This window comes from Astyanax mexicanus, chromosome 18, assembly GCF_023375975.1.
Source record: "Astyanax mexicanus isolate ESR-SI-001 chromosome 18, AstMex3_surface, whole genome shotgun sequence".
NCBI lineage: Eukaryota > Metazoa > Chordata > Actinopteri > Characiformes > Acestrorhamphidae > Astyanax > Astyanax mexicanus.
Window position 1 is genome coordinate 11,593,091 of NC_064425.1, and position 21,886 is coordinate 11,614,976.

General features: G+C 38.3%; 1 protein-coding gene across 6 annotated transcripts in view; it reads right to left on the reverse strand.

Moving 5' to 3' along the window:
- LOC103028333 (arf-GAP with Rho-GAP domain, ANK repeat and PH domain-containing protein 1) overlaps window positions 1-21,886 on the reverse strand; it is a 122,995-nt gene that overhangs the window by 74,369 nt on the left and 26,740 nt on the right. For 5 of the 6 annotated variants that reach the window (XM_007247652.4, XM_007247651.4, XM_007247650.4 and 2 more), the window contains one exon: window positions 18,752-19,898. In XM_007247652.4, coding sequence (XP_007247714.3) covers window positions 18,752-19,785 — 1,034 coding nt within the window. In that variant the 5' untranslated portion in view covers window positions 19,786-19,898. Of the gene's footprint in view, window positions 1-13,750; window positions 13,945-18,751; window positions 19,899-21,886 lie in introns of those variants that run through there. The other variant, XM_007247653.4, reaches the window with a different exon arrangement.

Here is a 21,886-nt window from a genome sequence, read left to right on the forward strand (position 1 = left end):
ACCACATAGCGACAACCTGTTGCTTTTCACCAAATCATAGCCTGCCATTGTGAACACATACATTACATACACATACAAATCTGAAAAAAATCTAATCACATGAAATAAAAATCTATTCAAGTGTTTGCACTTTATCTAAAACGAACAGTTTTTAGCTTTAAACTCCTACTGCACTCTGAGCCAAAAGCCGAATAATCAAAATCAAGCAGAGCAGGCTCTTTCCTTCACTCTAAACTGCTGATACTTGCTGAAGTTTTGGACGTTTTAGTTTTAATAGCTAACTTTCAGGAAGTTGACTCTTGTTTCCCTGTTGTTAGCAGATATGAACACCCGAGGTCACTCTCAGTTTCTAGACAGACTCACCGTCTCTCCACAGAGTCGTGTTTTTGTTTACTCAGTCCTGTTCTCCCCCTCCTCACTCATTCCTCACTCATTAGCAGGCCAGTCCAGTCATCTTCATAGCTGCCAAACTGAATTAACTCTCTACCTCCTGACCTGAGCACCAGCAGCCCAATACAGGATTCAGCTGGCTCACAGGCTGGAGCTTCAGCTGAATGATACACTGATCAAGCACAACATTAAAACCATCCCCTTGTTTCTGCAACAATTTCTCTGTATACTTTATCATCATCCTCCTTTTACCCAGTTCTTCAATGTTCAGGACCCCACATGAGAGAAAACCACCACAGAGGAGCTATTGTTTGGGCGGTGGGTAATAACTCTGTATAATCTAACGATTCATTTTCCTATTAATCACGATTATTTTTATCATGCCCTCCATTTGTGTTCCCTCTTGGTGAGGCTTTTAGGGCCTAGACAGATTTTACAGGACATTTTGTTAGTTATATCGATATCGATATAAAATTACAAAGCATATTATAATAGACATTCACACAGGCAGGATGATGTTATTTTCAGGGAATTCTACTTCACTGTCTTCAATTAAAATGGACATATTAACAGACAATAATACTTTAAATTCCACCATGTTGTGACCGAATTGTAATCAATCTCTTTTACTGTGAGGAAGTTTTCTGTAATAATTTACTGAGAGAGAAATGTGCAAGTACTTCATGATTTGTTTTATACATGTAAATTGCCATTAAGTATGTTTATGATGTCTATATTAATCATTTATTTAATAATATTTACTTATTTTAGCATTAATATTTCTCTTTGTATTGTATCTTGAACTGACCCTGCAAAATTGGTCTTTATATACAGCAGGATTAGCCAACAGACTTTGTCTGAGGGAGGGATCTGCATCTACTGTCCATGGGAAGTCAGCAGGTGAAGGAGATGTATGAAGTTTCAAATAAAGTTTTGTACTTCTTTCGAGGTTAAGCACGAATTAGCTTGTTTGTAAACGCTAGGCATATTTATGGTGTGGGCAGCAACAGCTTATTTGCATAAAAGTGACAGAGCCCTTAAACAGCTCATTTTAAAGAGAAACTGAAACTGGCAGGAATAGATCTGGTGAAATCTCTTCATGTAAGAGTGATTTTGCGGAACGAACTTCATGAACATGTTTTGTATAGACCATAAAACTATTGTAACTGGTGTAAAAAGAGGTAGAATATGTCCCTTTTAATAATATCTGATTCCACAATAGATTGGTTAACCCAGAGGAACACCCCGAAGTCCTAAAGTGCCGTCATGTGATTGTGTGTAGGCTAAATCTACGTCATGATAATCTGCTTCATCCATACATCATTACACAATATTACGATGACTATATTGAAACGAATGCTAGCACAAAGAGTGTGCATGTCTGCAAACATATGTGAGGTTTGTAAAAGATGCTATCGAACACTGGATCGAGTAATCATGTTGAGTTAGGTGGCACTGCTTTCTGTGGTAATTGTGATAACACAATGCACAAAAGCTTTCTAGTGGTCGGGAGCTAAAACCCGAAGACAAACAAAGCCATTCAAGTGGGCGAGGGTGAAAAACACAGGAAAAGAGATAAAAAGTGCAACGTATGTTCTCGTGCTCTTCACTCGTGGGTAATTTGCTGTGCCCAATAGTGATGTCATAACACAATCACTGGAGGGAGGAGAAAGTTGTGCATTTTCTAGCTGGGATACTAGCAACTATTTTAAGTTTGTATCAGCTAAAGATAATCATAATCAAAGTTAGTTGTTCACAGTGCTACCTAGGTTAAAAAAACACAATGTCAAATTTGAAGAAACGATTGAAGTTGCAGCGGCACACTTACAGAACAAGTCCCAAAGGTTGAGGGAAGCTTCCAATAAAGTGAGTTTTGGCAAAACTGTTGTGTTGAGGTGGCAGTAACTTAGAAGTAGCTTAGTAACTTTTAAAATCAAGTAATCTATAAAGTAACTAAATTAATTTTTGAAGGGGTAATCAGTAATCAGATTACTTTTACAAAGTAACTATGCCATCACTGGTGCCCAATGACTGTAGAAAACATGGGACAGTTGTTTCACGCCATGAATGAAACAAAACAAACAAACAAACAAACAATTTATGTAATAATGGACATGTTCATTTGATTATGTGGTTTCACAGCTAGGGCTCAGCCACTTGTTTTAATGCTTTCATGCAACAAAATCCTCTGACCTAAAGAGATGGGATGATTTAGCTTAAGACAACTAACTGCAGGATAGTCCTTCACTTACTTATTTAGTGGACAGGTTATGATGTCACTCACAGCAGCAAAAAGCTTTTCGTTTCAGTCAGGCATCTATCAGACAGTTACTCATACTGTGGACAAGGGGATAAAATGGTCTCTCGCTGTTAAACTGCTGATTTTGTCAGAAATTACTCACAACAGCCTTGACGAAGAGAGGTCTATTAGAAATTTGGTGTGAAATGGAATTGGGGTGCAAAGTACAAACATTTGTTTAATACCCAACCTCTGTTCAAAGAGCTGTTCGCCATCCTAAAAGTAAGTAAAGATAAGTCGACTGATGAAGAGTCGCACAAACAAAACTATAGCTGATAGGTCACATGAATACTCGCATGAGTTTTGGACTTGAAGGGGGCAATTATTTAACCACCTTTACAAATAGCAATATTCAGGAATGCTCCAAAAGGAAAATTATTGGATGAAACAGAAATCAAACTTAAAATACCAAGAGTGTGCAGATCTGTCCTCAAAGATAAAGAAACCAGAATATGTTTTATATTTTAGAACATTTAACACTTTTGATTTACAGAACCATAAAGGTTGTCAGCAGAGGGAAGCATGAAGTGCTGTAAGATTTTGCGGGAAAACAATGCACTGACTTCAGACTTGATAATAAAACACAGTGGATCAACACAAGCAGATGACATGTCTCTCCAAACCATCACTGATCATCAGTAAATTCTGCATTTCATTTGGAAATCAAGGGACCAGAATCTGGAGGAAGAGTGGAGAGACACACAGTCCAAACTGCTTGAGGTCTAGTGTGAAGTTTCCACGATTAGTGATGGTTTGGAGAGCATTAGTATATATATCTATATAACCCTAGAGAAGAAAAACTGCTCACATTTATGGGAAATGTGTCTTTTTTACAAACACCCTGAATTATTTCACACATCCTGAGGAACGTGTCTGGAAGCAGTGCACTCATGCTGGTCATTTTTGTGTCAAACCTTTCAGAGGAAAACAAAACAACAGTCTCAGCAACTTCCTGCTATTCTTAACCGGTGTGAATTCGGCCTTTCACAAAGCTGTAGTTGCCCCACAGCTGGTGTTTCTCTTATGATGCAACTGGGGCTAGTGGTTCTCATCATCACATCCGAATGGTCTATATATAAACCATGTACGCTTAAACATGGGACCCATTTCTCAACTGTAGCACAGCTCAGAAACACTTGACTTAACCCTACTACTATCATGAGAGTGATGATGACTACATAGACCTGACGCAAAAACTATTTTTTTAATGAACGATATTTGTCCAAGAAATAATTCTGATAAACAGTATCGTTGTCGCTTAAAGACAAGAAAACCTTATGCCACTAATTATAAACTGATAACAAAATAGAATAAGTGTGTAGTTTCACCCTTTTAAAGGTATCATTCCATCGTTTTTTCATTCATTTTAAAATGTCTAGTTGTGGTCTCTATAGTGAAAAAATGCCATATGAGCTGTTTTTTGTGAGAAATGAAAATAAAAGTGATCCAGTATAACGCTGCTTTAGTCCAGTGGAAAGGTGGGGGGTTGAAACGAGAGGATTTTGACTCTTGCTCATGAATATTCATACATGCAAACATATAACCTCTAACTGGCTAACAGCACTGTGAGGCAGCAAGACGGACAACAGTTAGAACAGTTAGAAACATTTTAAAATAAAGATTTTTTGTACACTAATAACAGTCTTTGCAATGTCATACATTACTTTACAACATGTGTAATAATGCCCTGTTAAGTGCAGTTCAGCCACTGGCCTAGTCTTAAGAGTCTCTGTAAAACGTGAAATCCACCGGAGATCCTATGTAAACCTATAGTTACACAGACAGGTAGGTAGTCTAGGTCAAGAATGTAAAAATACACCCTAAGCCAAGGTGGACGAGGTCATGAATACTAATTCATGGGTTGACGTAGACACAATGCTTTTCCTGATTGATTTGTTTTTTCTGAATATTTTTTTTTTACTAGCTACTGCAGTACTGAAGTTCATTTTAGCGGAAGAACACCTTTAAAGAGCAATACACTTTTAATAACCAATGAATAAATACTAATTATTGAGAATATTCAGACCCTGGTCTTAAAATATGTGTAGTCAACAAACTGACTTATTGACTAATGGGATAAAATGGCTAATAAAAAACTAATGGGCAATACTGAGGTCAGCAGAAGTAGTTATTATGACTTTTCTACTACAGCTACAGCTTCTACAGTCTGAATACAAACACAAGGATTCAGTCAAATTAAAGGTCATCACTCGATTTAACTAACCAAATTGGTGAAAGTCTCCCATGGAATAAATACTGCATGAGTGATCCTGTTTCAACTACGACAATTTATTTAAACCTAACTGATGCAGGGAGTAGCTTCTCAAAGTGTCTTTTCACAACAATCATGTGAAAAGACACTGTGATCCTGTGGTCATGGAAAAGATGGTAATCCGCATCATGTATCAAGCAGAGAAAACATCTAAGAGGATTGCTGAAACATATATCAGTTCCATGAATGTTTTTGAGCTCCTGAAACCAATTTTTTTAATTTAGTAATACTGGTATAATCTATTCTTAAATATTATGCAGCACTTAATGCTTATGAATGAGTTGTATAAAGTGTTTCCGTAATGTATAAAGTGTTTCCGTAAGTTCTTTGCTCTTCATTTTAAAAGACAGTAACAGTAGATACGCCTCATAAATCAAAAACAGTGTGTGCTCTTATTCAGAGCATAAACATGCTGCTCTATTGAACTACTGTGAGTTAAGAAGTACTCTATGCTGGAAAGAATGCACACCACATATATACAGTGTGGTAAGAAAGCTAGCTCTGTGGTAAACAGAGTTATGGCTTTGTGCTTGTGTATTGTTTCTTAACAGACAAATGAGAATAAGTGCTGCCTACTTATATACATTTATAACACATAAATGATCAGTGGATGCAATAACTGGTTATTTATTGGGACAATTACACTGTAAGGACCTCCATATACAGTAACTGATGTTTACGAAGTATTTAAAAGCAGAGGTTTAGTGAAAAACACTATAAAGTCCTTTATAGAAACACTAATACTAGAGCGCACATAGCAACAGTGCTGTTTCAAAACCTTCAGTAACATTTTATTTGAAGGATAACAGTACATAGGGGCTTCATAACACTTTTTCCCCCTACATTGTAAATGAACACTGAAGTCATTCAGATTATGAAGGAACACATAAGAAATCATGTAGTAACTTAAAAGAGTTAAACAAACCAAAATACTCTGTGAAGCATTTATCTGGGGTAAGTCCTGATGAGTGCCAGTTCCATCATAACATTTTTGATGCTATTTTTGACTGCCTTCAAGGATACTTTTAAGTTGTTGAAATGTTTCGGATTGACTGATCTTCATTTCTTAAAGTATGTTTTCTTTATTTAGTTGACTGTTTACTGTATACCAACTCTACCTATTCACAACTTTACAACTGATGCTCTCAAACACATTAAAAGGCAACATATTAAAGTAATTACCTCCTTATGAGTTCAGCACAGCTGTTAACTGAAAGAGATTCCAGGTGACTCTACCTCATAAAGCTGACTGAGAAAATCCAGCCAAGATGTGAAAAACTGTCCTCTAAACAAGAGGTGCTACTTAAGAATTTAAAACACAAAACTTATTCTGGTTTGTTTAAAACTTTTTGTTTACTTAATAATTCCATATAGTTTGGATGACTATTATTAATGTACAACGCAAAACATTTTAAAACAATGAAAAAAGAGTACATTAAAGCTGTGTCCAAACATAAGACGTTTTATAAATAATGGATGTTATGTTACTGTATATGTTGGCATAAGGTTCCCTCAACTTTATAACACTGTAATGGAGCATCATTGCCAAATAAAGAAAGTTTGATGTACCTACGTATACAGGCTTCATAAGACATTCAGAAGCGTTGAACACTGCATTTATGAAGTACTGCTTTAATATACAATCATCTTAAGAGTATTGTCATAATCTGTCCATAAACACTCAAATATAGTTTTGCTTAAGCACGTTTTATAAAATTTCTGTGGTGGTTGCCTAATAGTAGTAATAACAAATGCTGCACTCTGTAACGTGTTTAGACTCAAAATACAGAAATGAATGAGTCTCAAAATGAAACTCTGTTCTTTCCAAGCTGCTTCTTCCACTTCTGTATGAGCTTCTCATCTCAAACCTACACAGCATCTGTGGGAGGTGAACTGATACACTCCAACTCTAGATAGCAATTACATAAAGCTTGAAAAATATACTCAGGAACTCAATAACAGTGTTGCATTACTGATACAATAAAAGCATCTCAATACCCCAATTACTTAGTATAGGTACTTTTGGTTTTGCTGAATTTCCTTAGCTTGTACAGAAATTATTTGCACAAAGTGAAATATGGAATTATTTTATATATGAATCTGACAGCCACATCAAAACCCATCTGCAAAACACAAAATATGTTTTATTCCAAAAATACTCCTAAAATGGAAAACATCCAACCAGTAAAGCATCTTTCAGACTAGGGGTGTGCCATATCTTATCGTATGTGATCATATCGTCAACATTGAATATCGTGAACGATATTATACCCTGGAATATCGTGTCATATCTCCCACCCCTAATTATCACATCAGGGTACTACTTTTTTTTACTGTTTTTAGCAAAAGAAAAAACACTGTTTTCATTTCCTATTATATATCTACTAGAGACAGATTATATATGTCCAGTATCATTTATTGTAGTTCACTCCTGGATATATGGAGATATTTGGAGTGCATTATTAATATCATGACATTCTGGATCATTGGTTTCTGTTACAAATCTGATAAATTCTTGTATTTTTTTCAAAATCTCACTTAGGGATGTGCAATATCATATTGTATGCAATTATAAATTGTAATTTTTATTTTGTTGTAGAAGTGTATTCTTGAAATAATTTTGTGTTTTGTCATATCGCCAAGAATATCGTTATTGCAAAAATACAATTAAATATCGTGATATTATTTTAGGGCCATATCGCCCACCCCTAGTTTAGACAGAGAAAAATACTTATTTAAAGAATTCAAAGAAGGGCAGGTTAATGATGGATAGCAATTGTAGTGGTGTGAAAAAGTGTTTTCCTTTTATTTTTTTGCATGTTTATCTTAAATATTATAAATAAATAAATAAATGAATGTTTTTATTAACTTTGTAGTTAATAAACTACAGGTCTGTAGTTGATAACTACAGCCCGTCTTTGATAACTACAGACCGGTCTTTGATAACTACAGACCGGTCTCACTACTACCCTTTCTCTCTAAAACACTAGAGAGAGCAGTTTTAAATCAGGTCTCTGGCTTCCTCTCCCAGAATGACCTCCTGAACCAGAACCAATCTGGATTCAAAAAAGGACACTCTACCGAGACAGCTCTGTTGTCTGTGACTGAAGCGTTGAAAACTGCTAGAGCTGCAGGCCAGTCCTCAGTGCTCATTCTGCTGGACCTCTCGGCCGCCTTCGACACGGTCAACCACGACTTCCTCCTAACTATACTTTCAAACATGGGGATCTCAGACAATGTGCTGTCATGGTTTAGATCATACCTCACTGGGCGCTCGTTCAAGGTGTCGTGGCAAGGACAGCTGTCCTCAGCCCACTCCCTATCCACTGGGGTTCCCCAGGGTTCGGTACTGGGTCCCCTTCTCTTCTCAATATACACTGCCTCTCTTGGTCAGGTTATCCACTCACATGGCTTTTCCTACCATTGCTTTGCTGATGACACCCAGCTATACCTGTCATTCTCACCTGAAGATAACTCAATCTCTGCACGGATATCGTTGTGTTTCTGTGACATATCCTCTTGGATGAAGGAGCATCACCTTCAATTAAATCTCTCAAAGACTGAACTTCTGGTCATACCAGCAAAACCATCTTTTCAACACAACCTCTCTATAAGCATCGACTCTCTCTCTCTCTCTCTCACCGACAAAGGTTGCTAGGAACCTGGGTGTTATGGTTGATGACCAGCTCTCCTTCACGCACCATGTGGCCTCGGTTGCTCGATCCTGCTGCTTCACGCTTTATAACATCAGGAAAATTAGACAGTTTCTGACGCAACAGGCCACCCAACTCCTGGTGCAAGCGGTCGTCATCTCACGCCTCGACTACTGCAATGCCCTGCTAACTGACCTCCCAGCCTGAATAGTAAAACCACTCCAAATGATCCAGAATGCAGCAGCACGTCTGGTCTTCAACCAGCCAAAACGGGCACATGTCACCCCGCTGCTCATTGAGCTCCACTGGCTACCAGTTGATGCTCGCATCAAATTCAAAACTCTTACAATCGCCTACAAGGTGATGACAGAACAGGCTCCTTCCTACCTGCACTCACTCCTGAAGGCTTACGCTACCTCCCTGCCGCTGCGCTCCTCCAATGAACGTCGCCTCGCTTTGCCAAACATTCACACAAAGCAATCCAGACTGTTCTCATACAGAGTTCCCCAATGGTGGAACAAACTACCTTCCACTACCAGATCAGGAGAATCTCTCTCTATCTTTAAGAAACTCCTGAAGACAGAGCTCTTCAAAGAGCACTTACTCTCCTAACACACTAACTACTTCTAACCCCATTTCCTTCTTCCACACCTTCACTTCTCTATCCCTTTATTTCCCTTCGACCTCCTTTAAGCCCTATCTAAAAATGGGTTATCTAAATTCCTATTACTTTTGTACTTCATTATTGTAAGTCGCTTTGGACAAAAGCGTCTGCCAAATGAAATGTAATGTAATGAAATGTAATTATTAAGGGAGAAAAAAAGGTAACCTATAACCCTACATGGGCCTGTGTGAAAAAGTGTTGAAACATAACTTAACTGTGATTTATCACACCTGAGTTCAATTTCTCTAACCACGCCCAGTCTGATTACTGCCACACCTGTTCTCAATCAAGAAATCACTTAAATAGGACCTGCCTGACAAAGTGAAGTATACCAAAAGATAGACATCATGCCAATATTCAAAGAAATGTAGAAACAAATGAGAATAATTGAGTAATTGAGATCTACCAGTCTGGAAAAGGTTTTAAAGTCATTTCTAAAGTTTTGGGACTCCAGCGAACCACAATGAGAGCCATTATCCACAAAAAGCAAAATCGTGGAACAGTGGTAAACCTCCCCAGAAATGGCCGGCTGACCAAAAATACCCCAAGAGCTTAGCGAAAACTCATCCAAGAGGTCTAAAAAAAAAAAAAAGCAGGACAATGATTCAAAAACACACCAGCAAGCCCTTCCCTGAATGGCTAAAGAAAAAGATTTTGAGTGGCCTAGTTAAAGTCCTGACCTGAATCCTATGGAGATGCTGTGGCATGAACTTAAAAAGGAGGTTCATGCTGGAAAACCAATGTGGTGGAATTACAACAATTCTGTAAAGAAGAGTGGAACAAAATTCCTCCACAGTGCCCTTCCTCCACAGAGTCATGTAGTTCCCCCCCTTAATAAAAAAAAAACCTTCATTTAAAAAAATGCATTTTGTGTTGACTTGTGGTGTTTTTGACTAATATTTTTTATTTGATTTGATGATCTGAAACATGAAAAAAAAGGAAAGAAATCATGAAATGGGCAAACACTTTCAGACCACTGTATATCATGCTCATCTCAGTCAGAAGAGCGTCCGTCTATCTCAGGAGGCAGTTTAGGGCAGTGATATCTGTTTAAATTAACTGGCTTTATCTTCTTAGATAACTACCAATTTGACAAACATCTCTATACATTGACACTGTCAGTGTTATAAACTAGCATGTAAAACTCAGCAGTACTGGTAACTAATATTTTTTTAGTAGATTCTTGGCAAATATTCATTTCTATTGCTAGAAATTGCGATTACCATAGATGTGCACTTAAACGTGAGTGCTAAATATGTTGTAAATATGTTAATGCTAAGTTAACTATAAAAGGAATTACATAAACATGTTCTTGTAAATGTTCTTACTTGAAGTAAAAAAATAAACATCACATTGTCAATCTAATCTGTTTTTTTTTATCATTAATAAAAATCATAATTTGTAGTCTCATGATCTGATGTTTTAGGTTTTTGCCGTGGTATCATTTCAGTATCAGTACTGAGATTTTAAGCACCAAATAACCAATACTGGCTAAAATGACAGATAGTATACAGCTAAATATGTTTAGTAAAATCCTCAACAAAAAAATGAACTATCCAGGTTTTAGGATTAAATGCAAGAGATTATACATTTATGCATTTTCAAGTTAAAAGTACAAAAGTATTTTATCTGAAAATTAACTAGAAAAATTAAAAAAACAACGATGAAAGATCTTTTCAACTAGCCAACTAAACAAAACACTACAACAACTCCTAACTAAAAATAATTAAATCCCTATCAAAACTGGATCTGTATCTAAATATACAACAACACTAAAATAAAAATAAGTCACAAATCTGTGAAATTCTTGACATTCAAAAATATTGTACTATAAAGTAACTTAACCAAAATGTAAAATAAAAATAATCTGTCCAGATTCTTGGCTAAATCTTGCTGGATGTGATGTTAAGGCCGTTCTTTCCTCACAGTGCTCATGCTAAATGTAGTCGTATCAGTTCCCTGAGAGCAGGCCTGGTTTTAACTCAGCTACAGCACTACCTGTTCTGTTCTGAGACCTCAACTTCTAAACACCAGGCAAATCTGCTACATTTCCTCAAAGTCCTTCAACAAATCCAAAACAGAGATCCTGCTCTACAGTGATCCCACCCTATAGGTGTCCTGCTCTACAGTGATCCCGCCTTCCAGAGATCCTGCGCTCTACAAAGATCTCACACTCTACAGAAATCCTTTCCTACAAAGATCCTGCTCTACAGAGATCCTACGCTCTACAAAGATCCCGCTCTACAGAAATGCCTCTCTACAGAAATCCATTCCTACAAAGATCCCACTCTACAGACATCAAAGATCCTGCTCTAGAGAGATCCCGCTCTACAGAGATCCTACGCTCTACGGAGATCCCGCTCTACAGAGATCCCGCTCTACAGAGACCCCGCTCTACAGAGATCTCTCTCTACAAAGATCCGGCTCTAGAGAGATCCCGCTCTACAGAGGTGCCGCTCTACAGAGGTGCCGCTCTACAGAGGTGCCGCTCTACAGAGGTGCCGCTCTACAGAGGTGCCGCTCTACAGAAATCCTTTCCTACAAAGATCCTGATCTAGAGAGATCCCGCTCTACAGAGGTCCCACTCTATAGAAATCCTTTCCTACAAAGATCCTGCTCTACAGAGATCCCGCTCTACAGAGATCCTACGCTCTACGGAGATCCCGCTCTACAGAGATCCCGCTCTACAGAGATCCCGCTCTACAGAGATCCCGCTCTACAGAGATCCAGCTCTACAAAGATCCAGCTCTACAGAGATCCCGCTCTACAGAGATCCCGCTCTACAGAGATCCCGCTCTACAGAGATCCTGCTCTACAGAGATCCTGCTCTACAGAGATAACTCTCTACAGAGATCCCTCTCTACAGAGATCCCTCTCTACAGAGATCCCTCTCTACAAAGATCCTGCTCTACAGAGATAACTCTCTACAAAGATGCCGCTCTACAGAGGTTCCGCCCTACAAAAATCCATTCCTACAAAGATCCCGCTCTACAGAGATCCCTCTCTACAAAGATCTTGATCTACAGAGATCCCTGTCTACAAAAGATCCTGCTCTACAAAGATCCTGCTTTACACAGATCCTGCTCTACAGAGATCCTGCTCTACAGAGATCCTTTTCTACAGACATCCCGCCGTACAGAAATCCTTTTCTACGGAGATACCGCTCTACATAAATCCTTTAAGTACAGTAGTGAAGTAAAATAATACTCCAGTAAAGTACAGCATATTCTCAATTTTTAATTAATCAACAACTGAATGACAGACAATAAAACTGTAACGTTCTCTGAACATCATTCACTCAGAGTTCAGATTGAGACTGTAACACTGCTGGTACAGTACTTCCTAATTTAAAAGATACTGTGTTTCAGTGCAGTCAACAGGCACTAAAAACACCATCATGTGCAAATATAGAGGCTAGATCAGCTACAGAGGTTACTACAGTTGGTTTACCTCTTGCAGATGAAAGACCACAGTGCTGTCCAGCCTAAAAAGTAACAAACCATAAACATCTGGATTGAAACGGAGTTGCAACTGTTGCCAACAACACACTTTACAAATCAGCTTTATGAGGTAGAGTCACCTGGAATGGCCATCAGTTAACAGCTGTGTTGAACTTGTCAAGGGTTAATTACTTAAATTTCTTGCGTCTTAATGTGTTTGAGAGCATCAGTTGTAAAGTTGTGAAGAGGTAGAGTTGGTATACAGTGAATAGCTCTATTTAAGTAATGTTCTTATTCATATTATGGCAAGAAGATAAAAATGACTTGAAGGTCTAAAAAATGAAGATCAGTCATTTGTTACGATGAAACTGGCACTCATCAGGACTTTCCCAGACAAGGAAGAGCAAGAGTTACCTCTGTTGTCTGAGTTACCAGCCTCGGAAATCGCAAGTTAACAGCTCCACAGATAAGAGCACCTAAAAGCTTTACAGAGTATTTTGGTTTGTTTAACAATTTTAAGTTACTACATGATTCATTATGTGTTCCTTCATAGTCTGGAGGACTTTATTCATATTCATATATTCATTTACAATGTAGGAATATGTAGGAATGTACAATATATAATCCCCATGTTTGGCTTTTTAATATTTTTGCCCCTGCCATTTAAAAGTTGTACCATTGTTGACTCTACTGGTAAAAACGAACAAAGGAAAGAATCTAAATACGAGAACCAATCACCATGAAGCCCTGACTAAGCTACTGTGCTAAGAAACCTCAATATGTTTCTCAATCACACAAACACACACACCCACACACACACACACACACACTTATTTTACATTAAACTGCAAATTCTCAAAGCAAAACCTCTTTAAACCCAAAACAAAACAGCTTAAAGAACCCAAACCAGGTGAAGAAACACCACCACAGACCGTGTACACAAGTGAGGGGCTCGGATCAGAACCACCAAGTTTGAGGAAAAGAAAACGAGGTGGAAAATGAATGTATCATTTCAGTTCCAGATAAACTCACCCACTCCAAAGAGCCAAAATCACCCATAACCAGCAGCTCTCCAGCCAGACCCAGCCAGGGACAGAACAATGGCAGCCAAATGACAAACGAATGTGTTGGAGAACGAGTGAGAGAGACAGGCAACCGTACGAAGAGGCGGAAGTGGAGAGCACTTTTAGAAACGTACGTACTGCATCTGTGTTGCCATATTTTAGGTGACTTCAAAACACTGACTTCCTGAACTTCACACACACACACACACACACACACACACACCACAGGGGTGACCCCACGGCTACAATGACAAAAGGCCAGGCATATACACACAGTGTCCATCTGAAAGACAAAACTAGTTAGAGACAAAGAGAGAAAAAAAAGAAAGAATAAGAGAAAGAGAGAGAGAAAGAAAAAATGAAAGAGGGAGGAGAGAGGCAGAGAGAGAGAAAGAGAGAGAGAGTAAAAGAAAAAGAGAGAGAGAAAAAGAAAGAGAGCGATATAGAGACAGAGAAAGAGAGAAAGTGAGATATGAAGAAAAGCATGAAGATAAAATACAGGATGACCGATAAAGAGAGAGAATGTAGATATCAGTTAAATGTAGACATTGAACTTGACATGATATGAAACAATAGATTGCAATGTATGTAATAAGAGCCTGTTTATGGAGACCCTATATTATAACTCTTATATATAGTATATAAATAAGAGTTAATCTACAGTTACAGCAGATACAGAAATCACCATCATTGTAACCTGTTGCACTTATATACTATGGTGCGACACAATTATGTGAACACATTATTGGCATTAAAAAACAGCCCTAGTTCTTTTTCTTTTTCTGTTGTTTAAGGGGTGACAACAGACTGTCTAAACTTCTTCTTGCACACTGCAAAAGAACCGGACCACAGTTCAGTTAATCCAGACCAAAAACACCTCTTTTACTTGGACCAAATTTTGTGGTGGTGGTTCGCAGCCCCTATTCACACTTGCTAATATCATTCAGCTCTAACTGAAAGGTCTGAAGGTCTAGACCAAACAAGGCAAAGGTGAAAGCAGCTTAAAAAACAGTGTCTTAATCGAAAAACAGCAGGAAAGTAGAAGAGATAAGAAGAACAGAAAATTAAGTGTGAGAGAGAGAGGATTAATACATACAGAGAGAAAGAGAGAGAGAGAGAGAGAGAGAGAGAGAGAGAGAGAGAGAGAAACAAAAAACAAAAAATATGGGGGGAAAAAATAGAAAAGAAAAAGAAATACAGACAGAAACATTAGGGAAAATTGAGACTATTGGGATAAACTAAAAAGAAAGATGGGAGTGCAAGGAGAAAGTTAAAGAAAAAGAGAGAAAAGGAAAAGTGAAGTGTACACAAAAGAAAGCACAAGAAGGAACAAAAATGAGAATGTATTAAATAAGGAAAATAAAAATAGAGAACACACAGAAGTGATCTAGACAAACAAAAGAAAATACATAAAAGAGAGTGAAATGAACAGACAAAATAAAGAGAAGAGAAAAACAGACAGAAATAGAGAGAAAAGGAAGAAAAGCTTGTTTATGGAATCAGATGGACCCTCACTCATTCAGTGTTTCCTCTCAGCAGCTCCAGCAGAAAAAGAGGAAATGATGTTAAACTGAACACAAAGAGATCAGGAAGAGCTTAAAAAAAAAAAAAAAAAACGCCCACACTCACCAGAGAACAGAGGAATACTGTTTACCTCAGCCTATCCTGCTTCTGCAAATTCAGTCTTTTACACTATTTTCAAATGTTCTTTTAAAAATATTCTTAAGATTAATATTAAAATCATCATCTATGTATCATCTATCATCTATGCATATGGAATTATTTAGTAAATAAAAAGTGTAAAATAAACCAGAATATACTGTATATTTTAGATTCATCAAAGTAGATAAATCTAAATCTAATCTGTTTAGATTAGACAGTTTTGCACATCTTGGCTGGATTTTCTCAGTCAGCCTTATGAGGTAGAGTCACCTGGAATTCAGGTTTCAGTTAACAGCTGTGCTGAACTCATCAAGAGTTAATTACTTGAATTTATTGCTCCTCTTAATGTGTTTGAGAGCATCAGTTGTAAAGTTGTGAAGAGGTAGAGTTAGTAAACAATGATTAGCTCTATTTCAGTTCTAATTCATATAATGGCAAGAACTTCTCAACTACTTTAAGAAATTAAGGACAGTCAATCCTAAACATCTCAAAAACTTGAGGAACTGAAAGTATCCTTTAAGTAAACTTTATAGTCTGGATTACAGTGAATGGTACTGTACCTTTCAAACTAAACCAATATCCAACCAGAATTCTACCAGAAGCCTGATGATGGCTACCAAAAGCCTATGGGTAGTCAAGGTGCAGCTTGCTAAATGGCATGTAATCGTATACAGCAAGAGGTGGGTTGTAAATAGGAAGAGATATAAGCAGCAGCAGCAGCCGGTGTCACTCCCCCAGATGTATAACCTTAATGCGTCAAAGTGAAAATCACCGCAGTCTCTTCCACCTGAGACTCGCTGGGTGCTATGAGGAAGCCCCTGTGAGAACATCATGTATGAGGAAACGACGCTCTGCAGCTCACTGCTGCCAATACGTGGCAGAACTAAGAACAATGTGAGTCTGAGTCATTTAATAATAAAGTATCTGCTGATTTTTGAGTATCTGAGTCCTAATTTGATACTCAAAACAATTTAAATACAACAAAAAAAAGAAAGAACACATCCAAGTTGTCCCTTAGCTTTTTTTTTTTATTATTATTCAAACAATACTATCAAAAATGACCATTTTATCATAATCACAAAAAATACTAAATGGCCATATAAATTATTTATATTTTAATATGCATCTTTCCTCAAATAAACATACTAAAAAAGTCACACAACAAAAAATCTGTGATTAATCACAGTAAGGATTAAAATCCATTTTTAATTGCTGGTATTTCCCTGTTTTTTGGGAGGGAGACTATTTTTAATAGTGTAATGTGGTTTATTAGGCCTAATAAACTAGATTTAGGGTGGATTTTTATTTTTACTGTATTATAATATCTATATTCACTATGCTGGTGAAGGTGAAGGTGATGCAACATTGCGAGGAAGGCTTTCTTGCTACACTTTGGGTATTTAATATTTAATTATTAATTAATCATAGAGTTACTAACCATGTGCATCCCTTAATGACCACAGTTCACTAACACAGTTTTCTAAGGGCTATTTCCAAAGCTGGCAAAGTCACAAAGCTAAAAGAGTCTCAAACTTCATGAACATAACAATGGCACAGAGTTCTTCAGTGCTGGTTCTTAAATATATTGTGATCTATTGTGAAAAAGTGAAAGGTGAGGCCCTACTTAGCATTACTACAGTGTTATATACAATGATAAAGCATAACATTATGACCACTTCTTTGTTTCTTAACCTGTGGTTAGTGTGTTATGTTCTGGTACTAGTGGATCAAATGTGATCAGCAGTGTTGCTGGAGTTTTTAAATACATACAGATTACAAGAGTCATCAATTAAACACACACACACACACACACACACACACACAAAAAAAACACATAAATATATATATATTATACAACAGCATCCTGTAGACACTCATGAAGATTCAGATCCTCTGTCTATGACTTTACTTTACCTACAAGGTGGAGCAGCTGTAGGTGGGAGTGTCTAATAGAGTGAAACACATACTAACTAACACCTCATACACCAATACCATGCTAATCAGTGCTAATCACATCACTGCAGTGCTGAGACAACCCGCCACCCAAATAACAAAATAATTATAGCTGCTCTGTGGTGGTTTCTATCCTGTTGGGTCCTAAGTATTGAAAATCAGGGTGAAAGAAAGAGAATAAAAGTATGCAGATACAGAAACAGATACAGGACTACAACCTGCAATTATAAAGGTAATAATAGAGCTAATATGGATATAACTAATATATGTCATAAATGTTATGCTTGATCTGTGGAAATGCAACAACACTCATCACAAAAACAATGTCTGCAATATTTTTCAGTGCCAAAAGATGGCGCCTGCAACCTGTAAAGTACAGTAGACTGTAGAGCCCTCAGAAAAAACACACTCTCTCTGTCTCTCTCTGTCTCCCTCTGTCTCCCTCTGTCTCCCTCTGTCTCTCTCTGTCTCTCTCTGTCTCTCTCTGTCTCTCTCTGTCTCTCTCTGTCACACACACACCTTTAACCTCTGAGTCATCTAAATGTGAACATTGCGTATCTAAACCTTGTAACCCTTAAAGTCCAGAAGAGCCAACAATCGACCAGGAAAACAAAACTGGAACAAAAACCCATTCTTCAAAACAAACAAATCTGTTCTATGAAGACAAAACTGTACAGAGAACAAAATCAGCACACATACTCAACAGGTGCAGTCACTAATACAACCAGAGACTCAATAATCTACACAAAACACCTTATTTCAGTTCTCCAACTGAATTACGTGCTGCATTGGCAGTAGATTCCAAGCATCCCAAGGTGCTAAACCAGTAGACCTTTGCAGAATATTGTTACACTCTGTATGTAAGACCACACTTCAGTTGTTCACTTTGTATTATTTTAAAATGTTCTGCATTGTAAATTAATACTAAAGTCATCTATAAAGAAAAACATATGGAATTATTTACATTATGAATTATGAACAAAAACAAACCAGAATATGTTTTATATGTTACATTCTTTTTAGATAAGTCACCTGGAATGGCTTTTATTTAACAGCTGTGCAAAACCATCAAGAACATTATGATGAAACTGGCACTCATCAGGACTGCCCCAGGAAATGACAGAGCAAGAGTTACCTCCAATGCACAGAATAAGTTCATCACATAAGTTACCACATAAGAGCACCTAAATGCTTTCTATTTTTAAGGTAATAAATGATTGCTTATGTGTTCCATCATAGTCTGGATCACTTCAGTTTTCATGTACAATGCAAATTCTAAATTCTACAAAACAGACAAAAATGTACCATTGTTCCATATGGCAAAGACAGACAACCAATCAAAACTATTCCTTACCTGAGAGCTGGAGGACTTTTGGGTTGTGCCGCGGCATTATTGTGGTTGGTGGTGCTGGTGGTGGTGGGGGGGTTGTTGGTGCTGGTGGTGCTGGTGGTGGTGGGGGGGTTGTTGGTGCTGGTGGTGCTGGTGGTGGTGGGGGGGTTAGTGGTACGAGGAGGTATAGGTGGTCTGCGGGTAGGTTTACCAGGAGGAGCCAACTTGGGCTCTCTGGAGGCCCCGATGGCGTAAGCTTTTGGGGGTAGAGGAGGAATCCCCATCTCGGCCTGCCCTGGAGAAGAACACTGCTCGTACAGGTGAAACTGTTCTGAAGATAACGATAAAGACGATGATGACGACAACGAGGACGATGATGAGGAGGAAGACACACATGGAGAGATGGGCGAAAGCTTTTTGTCGACACTCTGATGCTTTTCCGTCGTCTGTTTTAGAGGCAAGCTTTCTGGGCGTGGCCTTGGAGCAGGAGTGGGTCTGGCTTGAGGGACTGGAGCAGCAGGAGTTGTATGCCTCGGTTTGATTGTTGGTAAAGATGCGCTTGTTGGAGAGATGGGACTGCTAGCTTTCGCAGGTACGGGACTGTCGGTGGTTGCTACGGCAACAGGCTGGGATGTGAAAGGTACAGGTGGGCGGTTCGGGATGTGTCGGGGAGGGATAGGAGGAGGAGCAATGTTCTGGTTGTGGTTTTGAAGTTTGCCAGCTTGAGACTGAGAGCTTCCCGAACACTCCGATGACGTCCCCTGAACGTGTCCTCTGAATTTCGTCCTCTCCATCGGAACAGGCTTGTCATCCTCGTCCTCCTCTTCCATCCCTCGTTCTGAAGGAAAGTGCTTCTGCAGGCTTCCAAGAATCCGCCTCCTGTGTCCCTTCAAGCAGATGCCCATGTCCTCCAGTTGGCTTGTGGTCAGCCTCCTGCATTCCCACAGTGTTGTAAGTCCAGCTTCATGGAAAGCAGTGCAGTACTGCTCAAGGTGAAGCCCGCCCAGCCAGTCAGGAACAGGCTGAGAACCTGCTCCAGCCGCTGTGGTGGAGGACATGATTTCAGACAGGACACTGCAGGACCAAGCACCAGCACACAATACAGCAGATGGGTTCCAGCAACAGGTGGATGGATGGGCTGGAGTTTAGGTCAGCATCTGGATCCAATCATCTGTGGAGAGAAAATGTGGAAAGAAATTATTAATTAATCAATCAATCAATCAATCGAATCAATTGGATCAGCTACAGCTAGAGTATCTTAATTCCTAATACTGAAGAGGATGTAGACGATAAGCTGCATTCAACAACTAGGGATCCCCTGATCCAATACAGTGGATCCAGACTCCACAATCCATAACCTTACAGTGGCATAAACCGAACCTCTACAAAAACCACAGAAAAGCACTGTGTGAATTTGATCCAGAAATATTGTAAACCCACCCCAGAAACCTTACACAGTCTACTTTTTAATTCTGTATAGAATAAATGTAAATATATTTTTAGATCACTAAGAGAGACCAGTACCGCATTTATTTTTTTATATACTAAAATAGTGGGGTTTTTTATGTGTTGCCTCAGGGCAACATTATGCAGCTAGACCACCTTTGTTGGGAATAATGCTAAAGCAGTGGTGGGTCTTATTTTCTTTCAAAAAATCAATTAAATCTGTGCCATAAAGGGATATATGCAGCTGAAACAGGGAGCCTAGCGCATCTCAAATTTATCATTTTACTGCTCCACAGCTGAATACTCATCTGTCCTATTCTATTGGCAGTACTTCTCTACAGGCACTAGACAATATGTGTCTTCAGTGGGTGCACCTTAAATTAGCTGATGCATTCTTTAAATGGGGTGTCCCCAAACATTTAGACATTCAGTTTGCATTAAATGCATGGCTCATTTTTAGAAGCCCAGCTGGATTAACAGCAAAATAACTCAATTAAAGCAGCTATTTTACTAAACAAGCAACTAGTTTCAGATCTTTCACCACTAAACACCACTTAGTTCTTTTCTTCCTTCCTTTTCTCACACTCACTCTCTCGCAGACACACACACATACACACACACACACACACACACACACACATGCACATGCGCACACACACTCACACTCACAGAGGAAATGCCAGATCCATTTATAGCTACGTTGCTGAAGGTATCATGTGCCGTCGTTTGATAAAACCACACAGCAGAAATGAATGTTACTACTTTAAAGAAGCAGGATATTATGCAAAAAAAATTATATTTAACCACACTGGAAAATCCCATGGCTTGCTTTTGAACATTGCTTAAAGGTCTAATTAAAAGGTTGAATTCATAAAGTAATTAGCACTCCACCAAACAACAGGTGCACACTAAACCCGGTTGTTATTAAATTCAGCAGTGGCCTTCTGATGATGCAGACTGCACAAAATTTATCCTTATGGGAGATGTGTGAGAAAGAATTTGAGGCTGTAAGATAAATTGTATTTTTTTAGGTATTGCAATGTGGCTTTTTCTGATAAACACTTGTTATTGACACTATCAATAACAGTAAACTGAAATGCTGCAGTCATCGTGTGAAATAACTAAGCTGGAGGTAGAGCGAGGCGGAGCTAGATAGAGTGAATTAATGCAGCACCAAAGCACATTTATGGCGTTACTTACAGAAATAAAATAAATAAAAGAAAGTAGCTCCGTCCAGTGGTCTCCGTGGTACAGCACAGCACACACTCTGGTTTTATATGCTCTCAGCATAGCTACACACATTACTGAATGCTGGACGTTACATATTCTTTTATTATACTTAAATATCAGCTATATAAAAACTTGCGTCTTAAGAAGAACATCTAATCTAATCGCAGTTAATCACAGAATTTTTCAAGTTGAGTTCTACAGGCCCAAATAAGAAAAAGTTAGGACAGTGTGGAAAAAGCATACCGTATATTAAAAGCTGCAGTGTTTTTCCACTTGACTTTTATTTGATTGCAGACAGTATGAATTAGGGGTGTAACGGTACAGAAAATTCATGGTTCGGTTCACACTTTGGTATAAACCCCACGGATCGGTACATTATCGGTACGGAGAAGCTGGGCATTCTGTATAGTACTTCCATAATAACAATGAATTTTCATTATAATCATGTTTTTTTTATGGAAAGTCGTAATAGGGCTTAAGCTC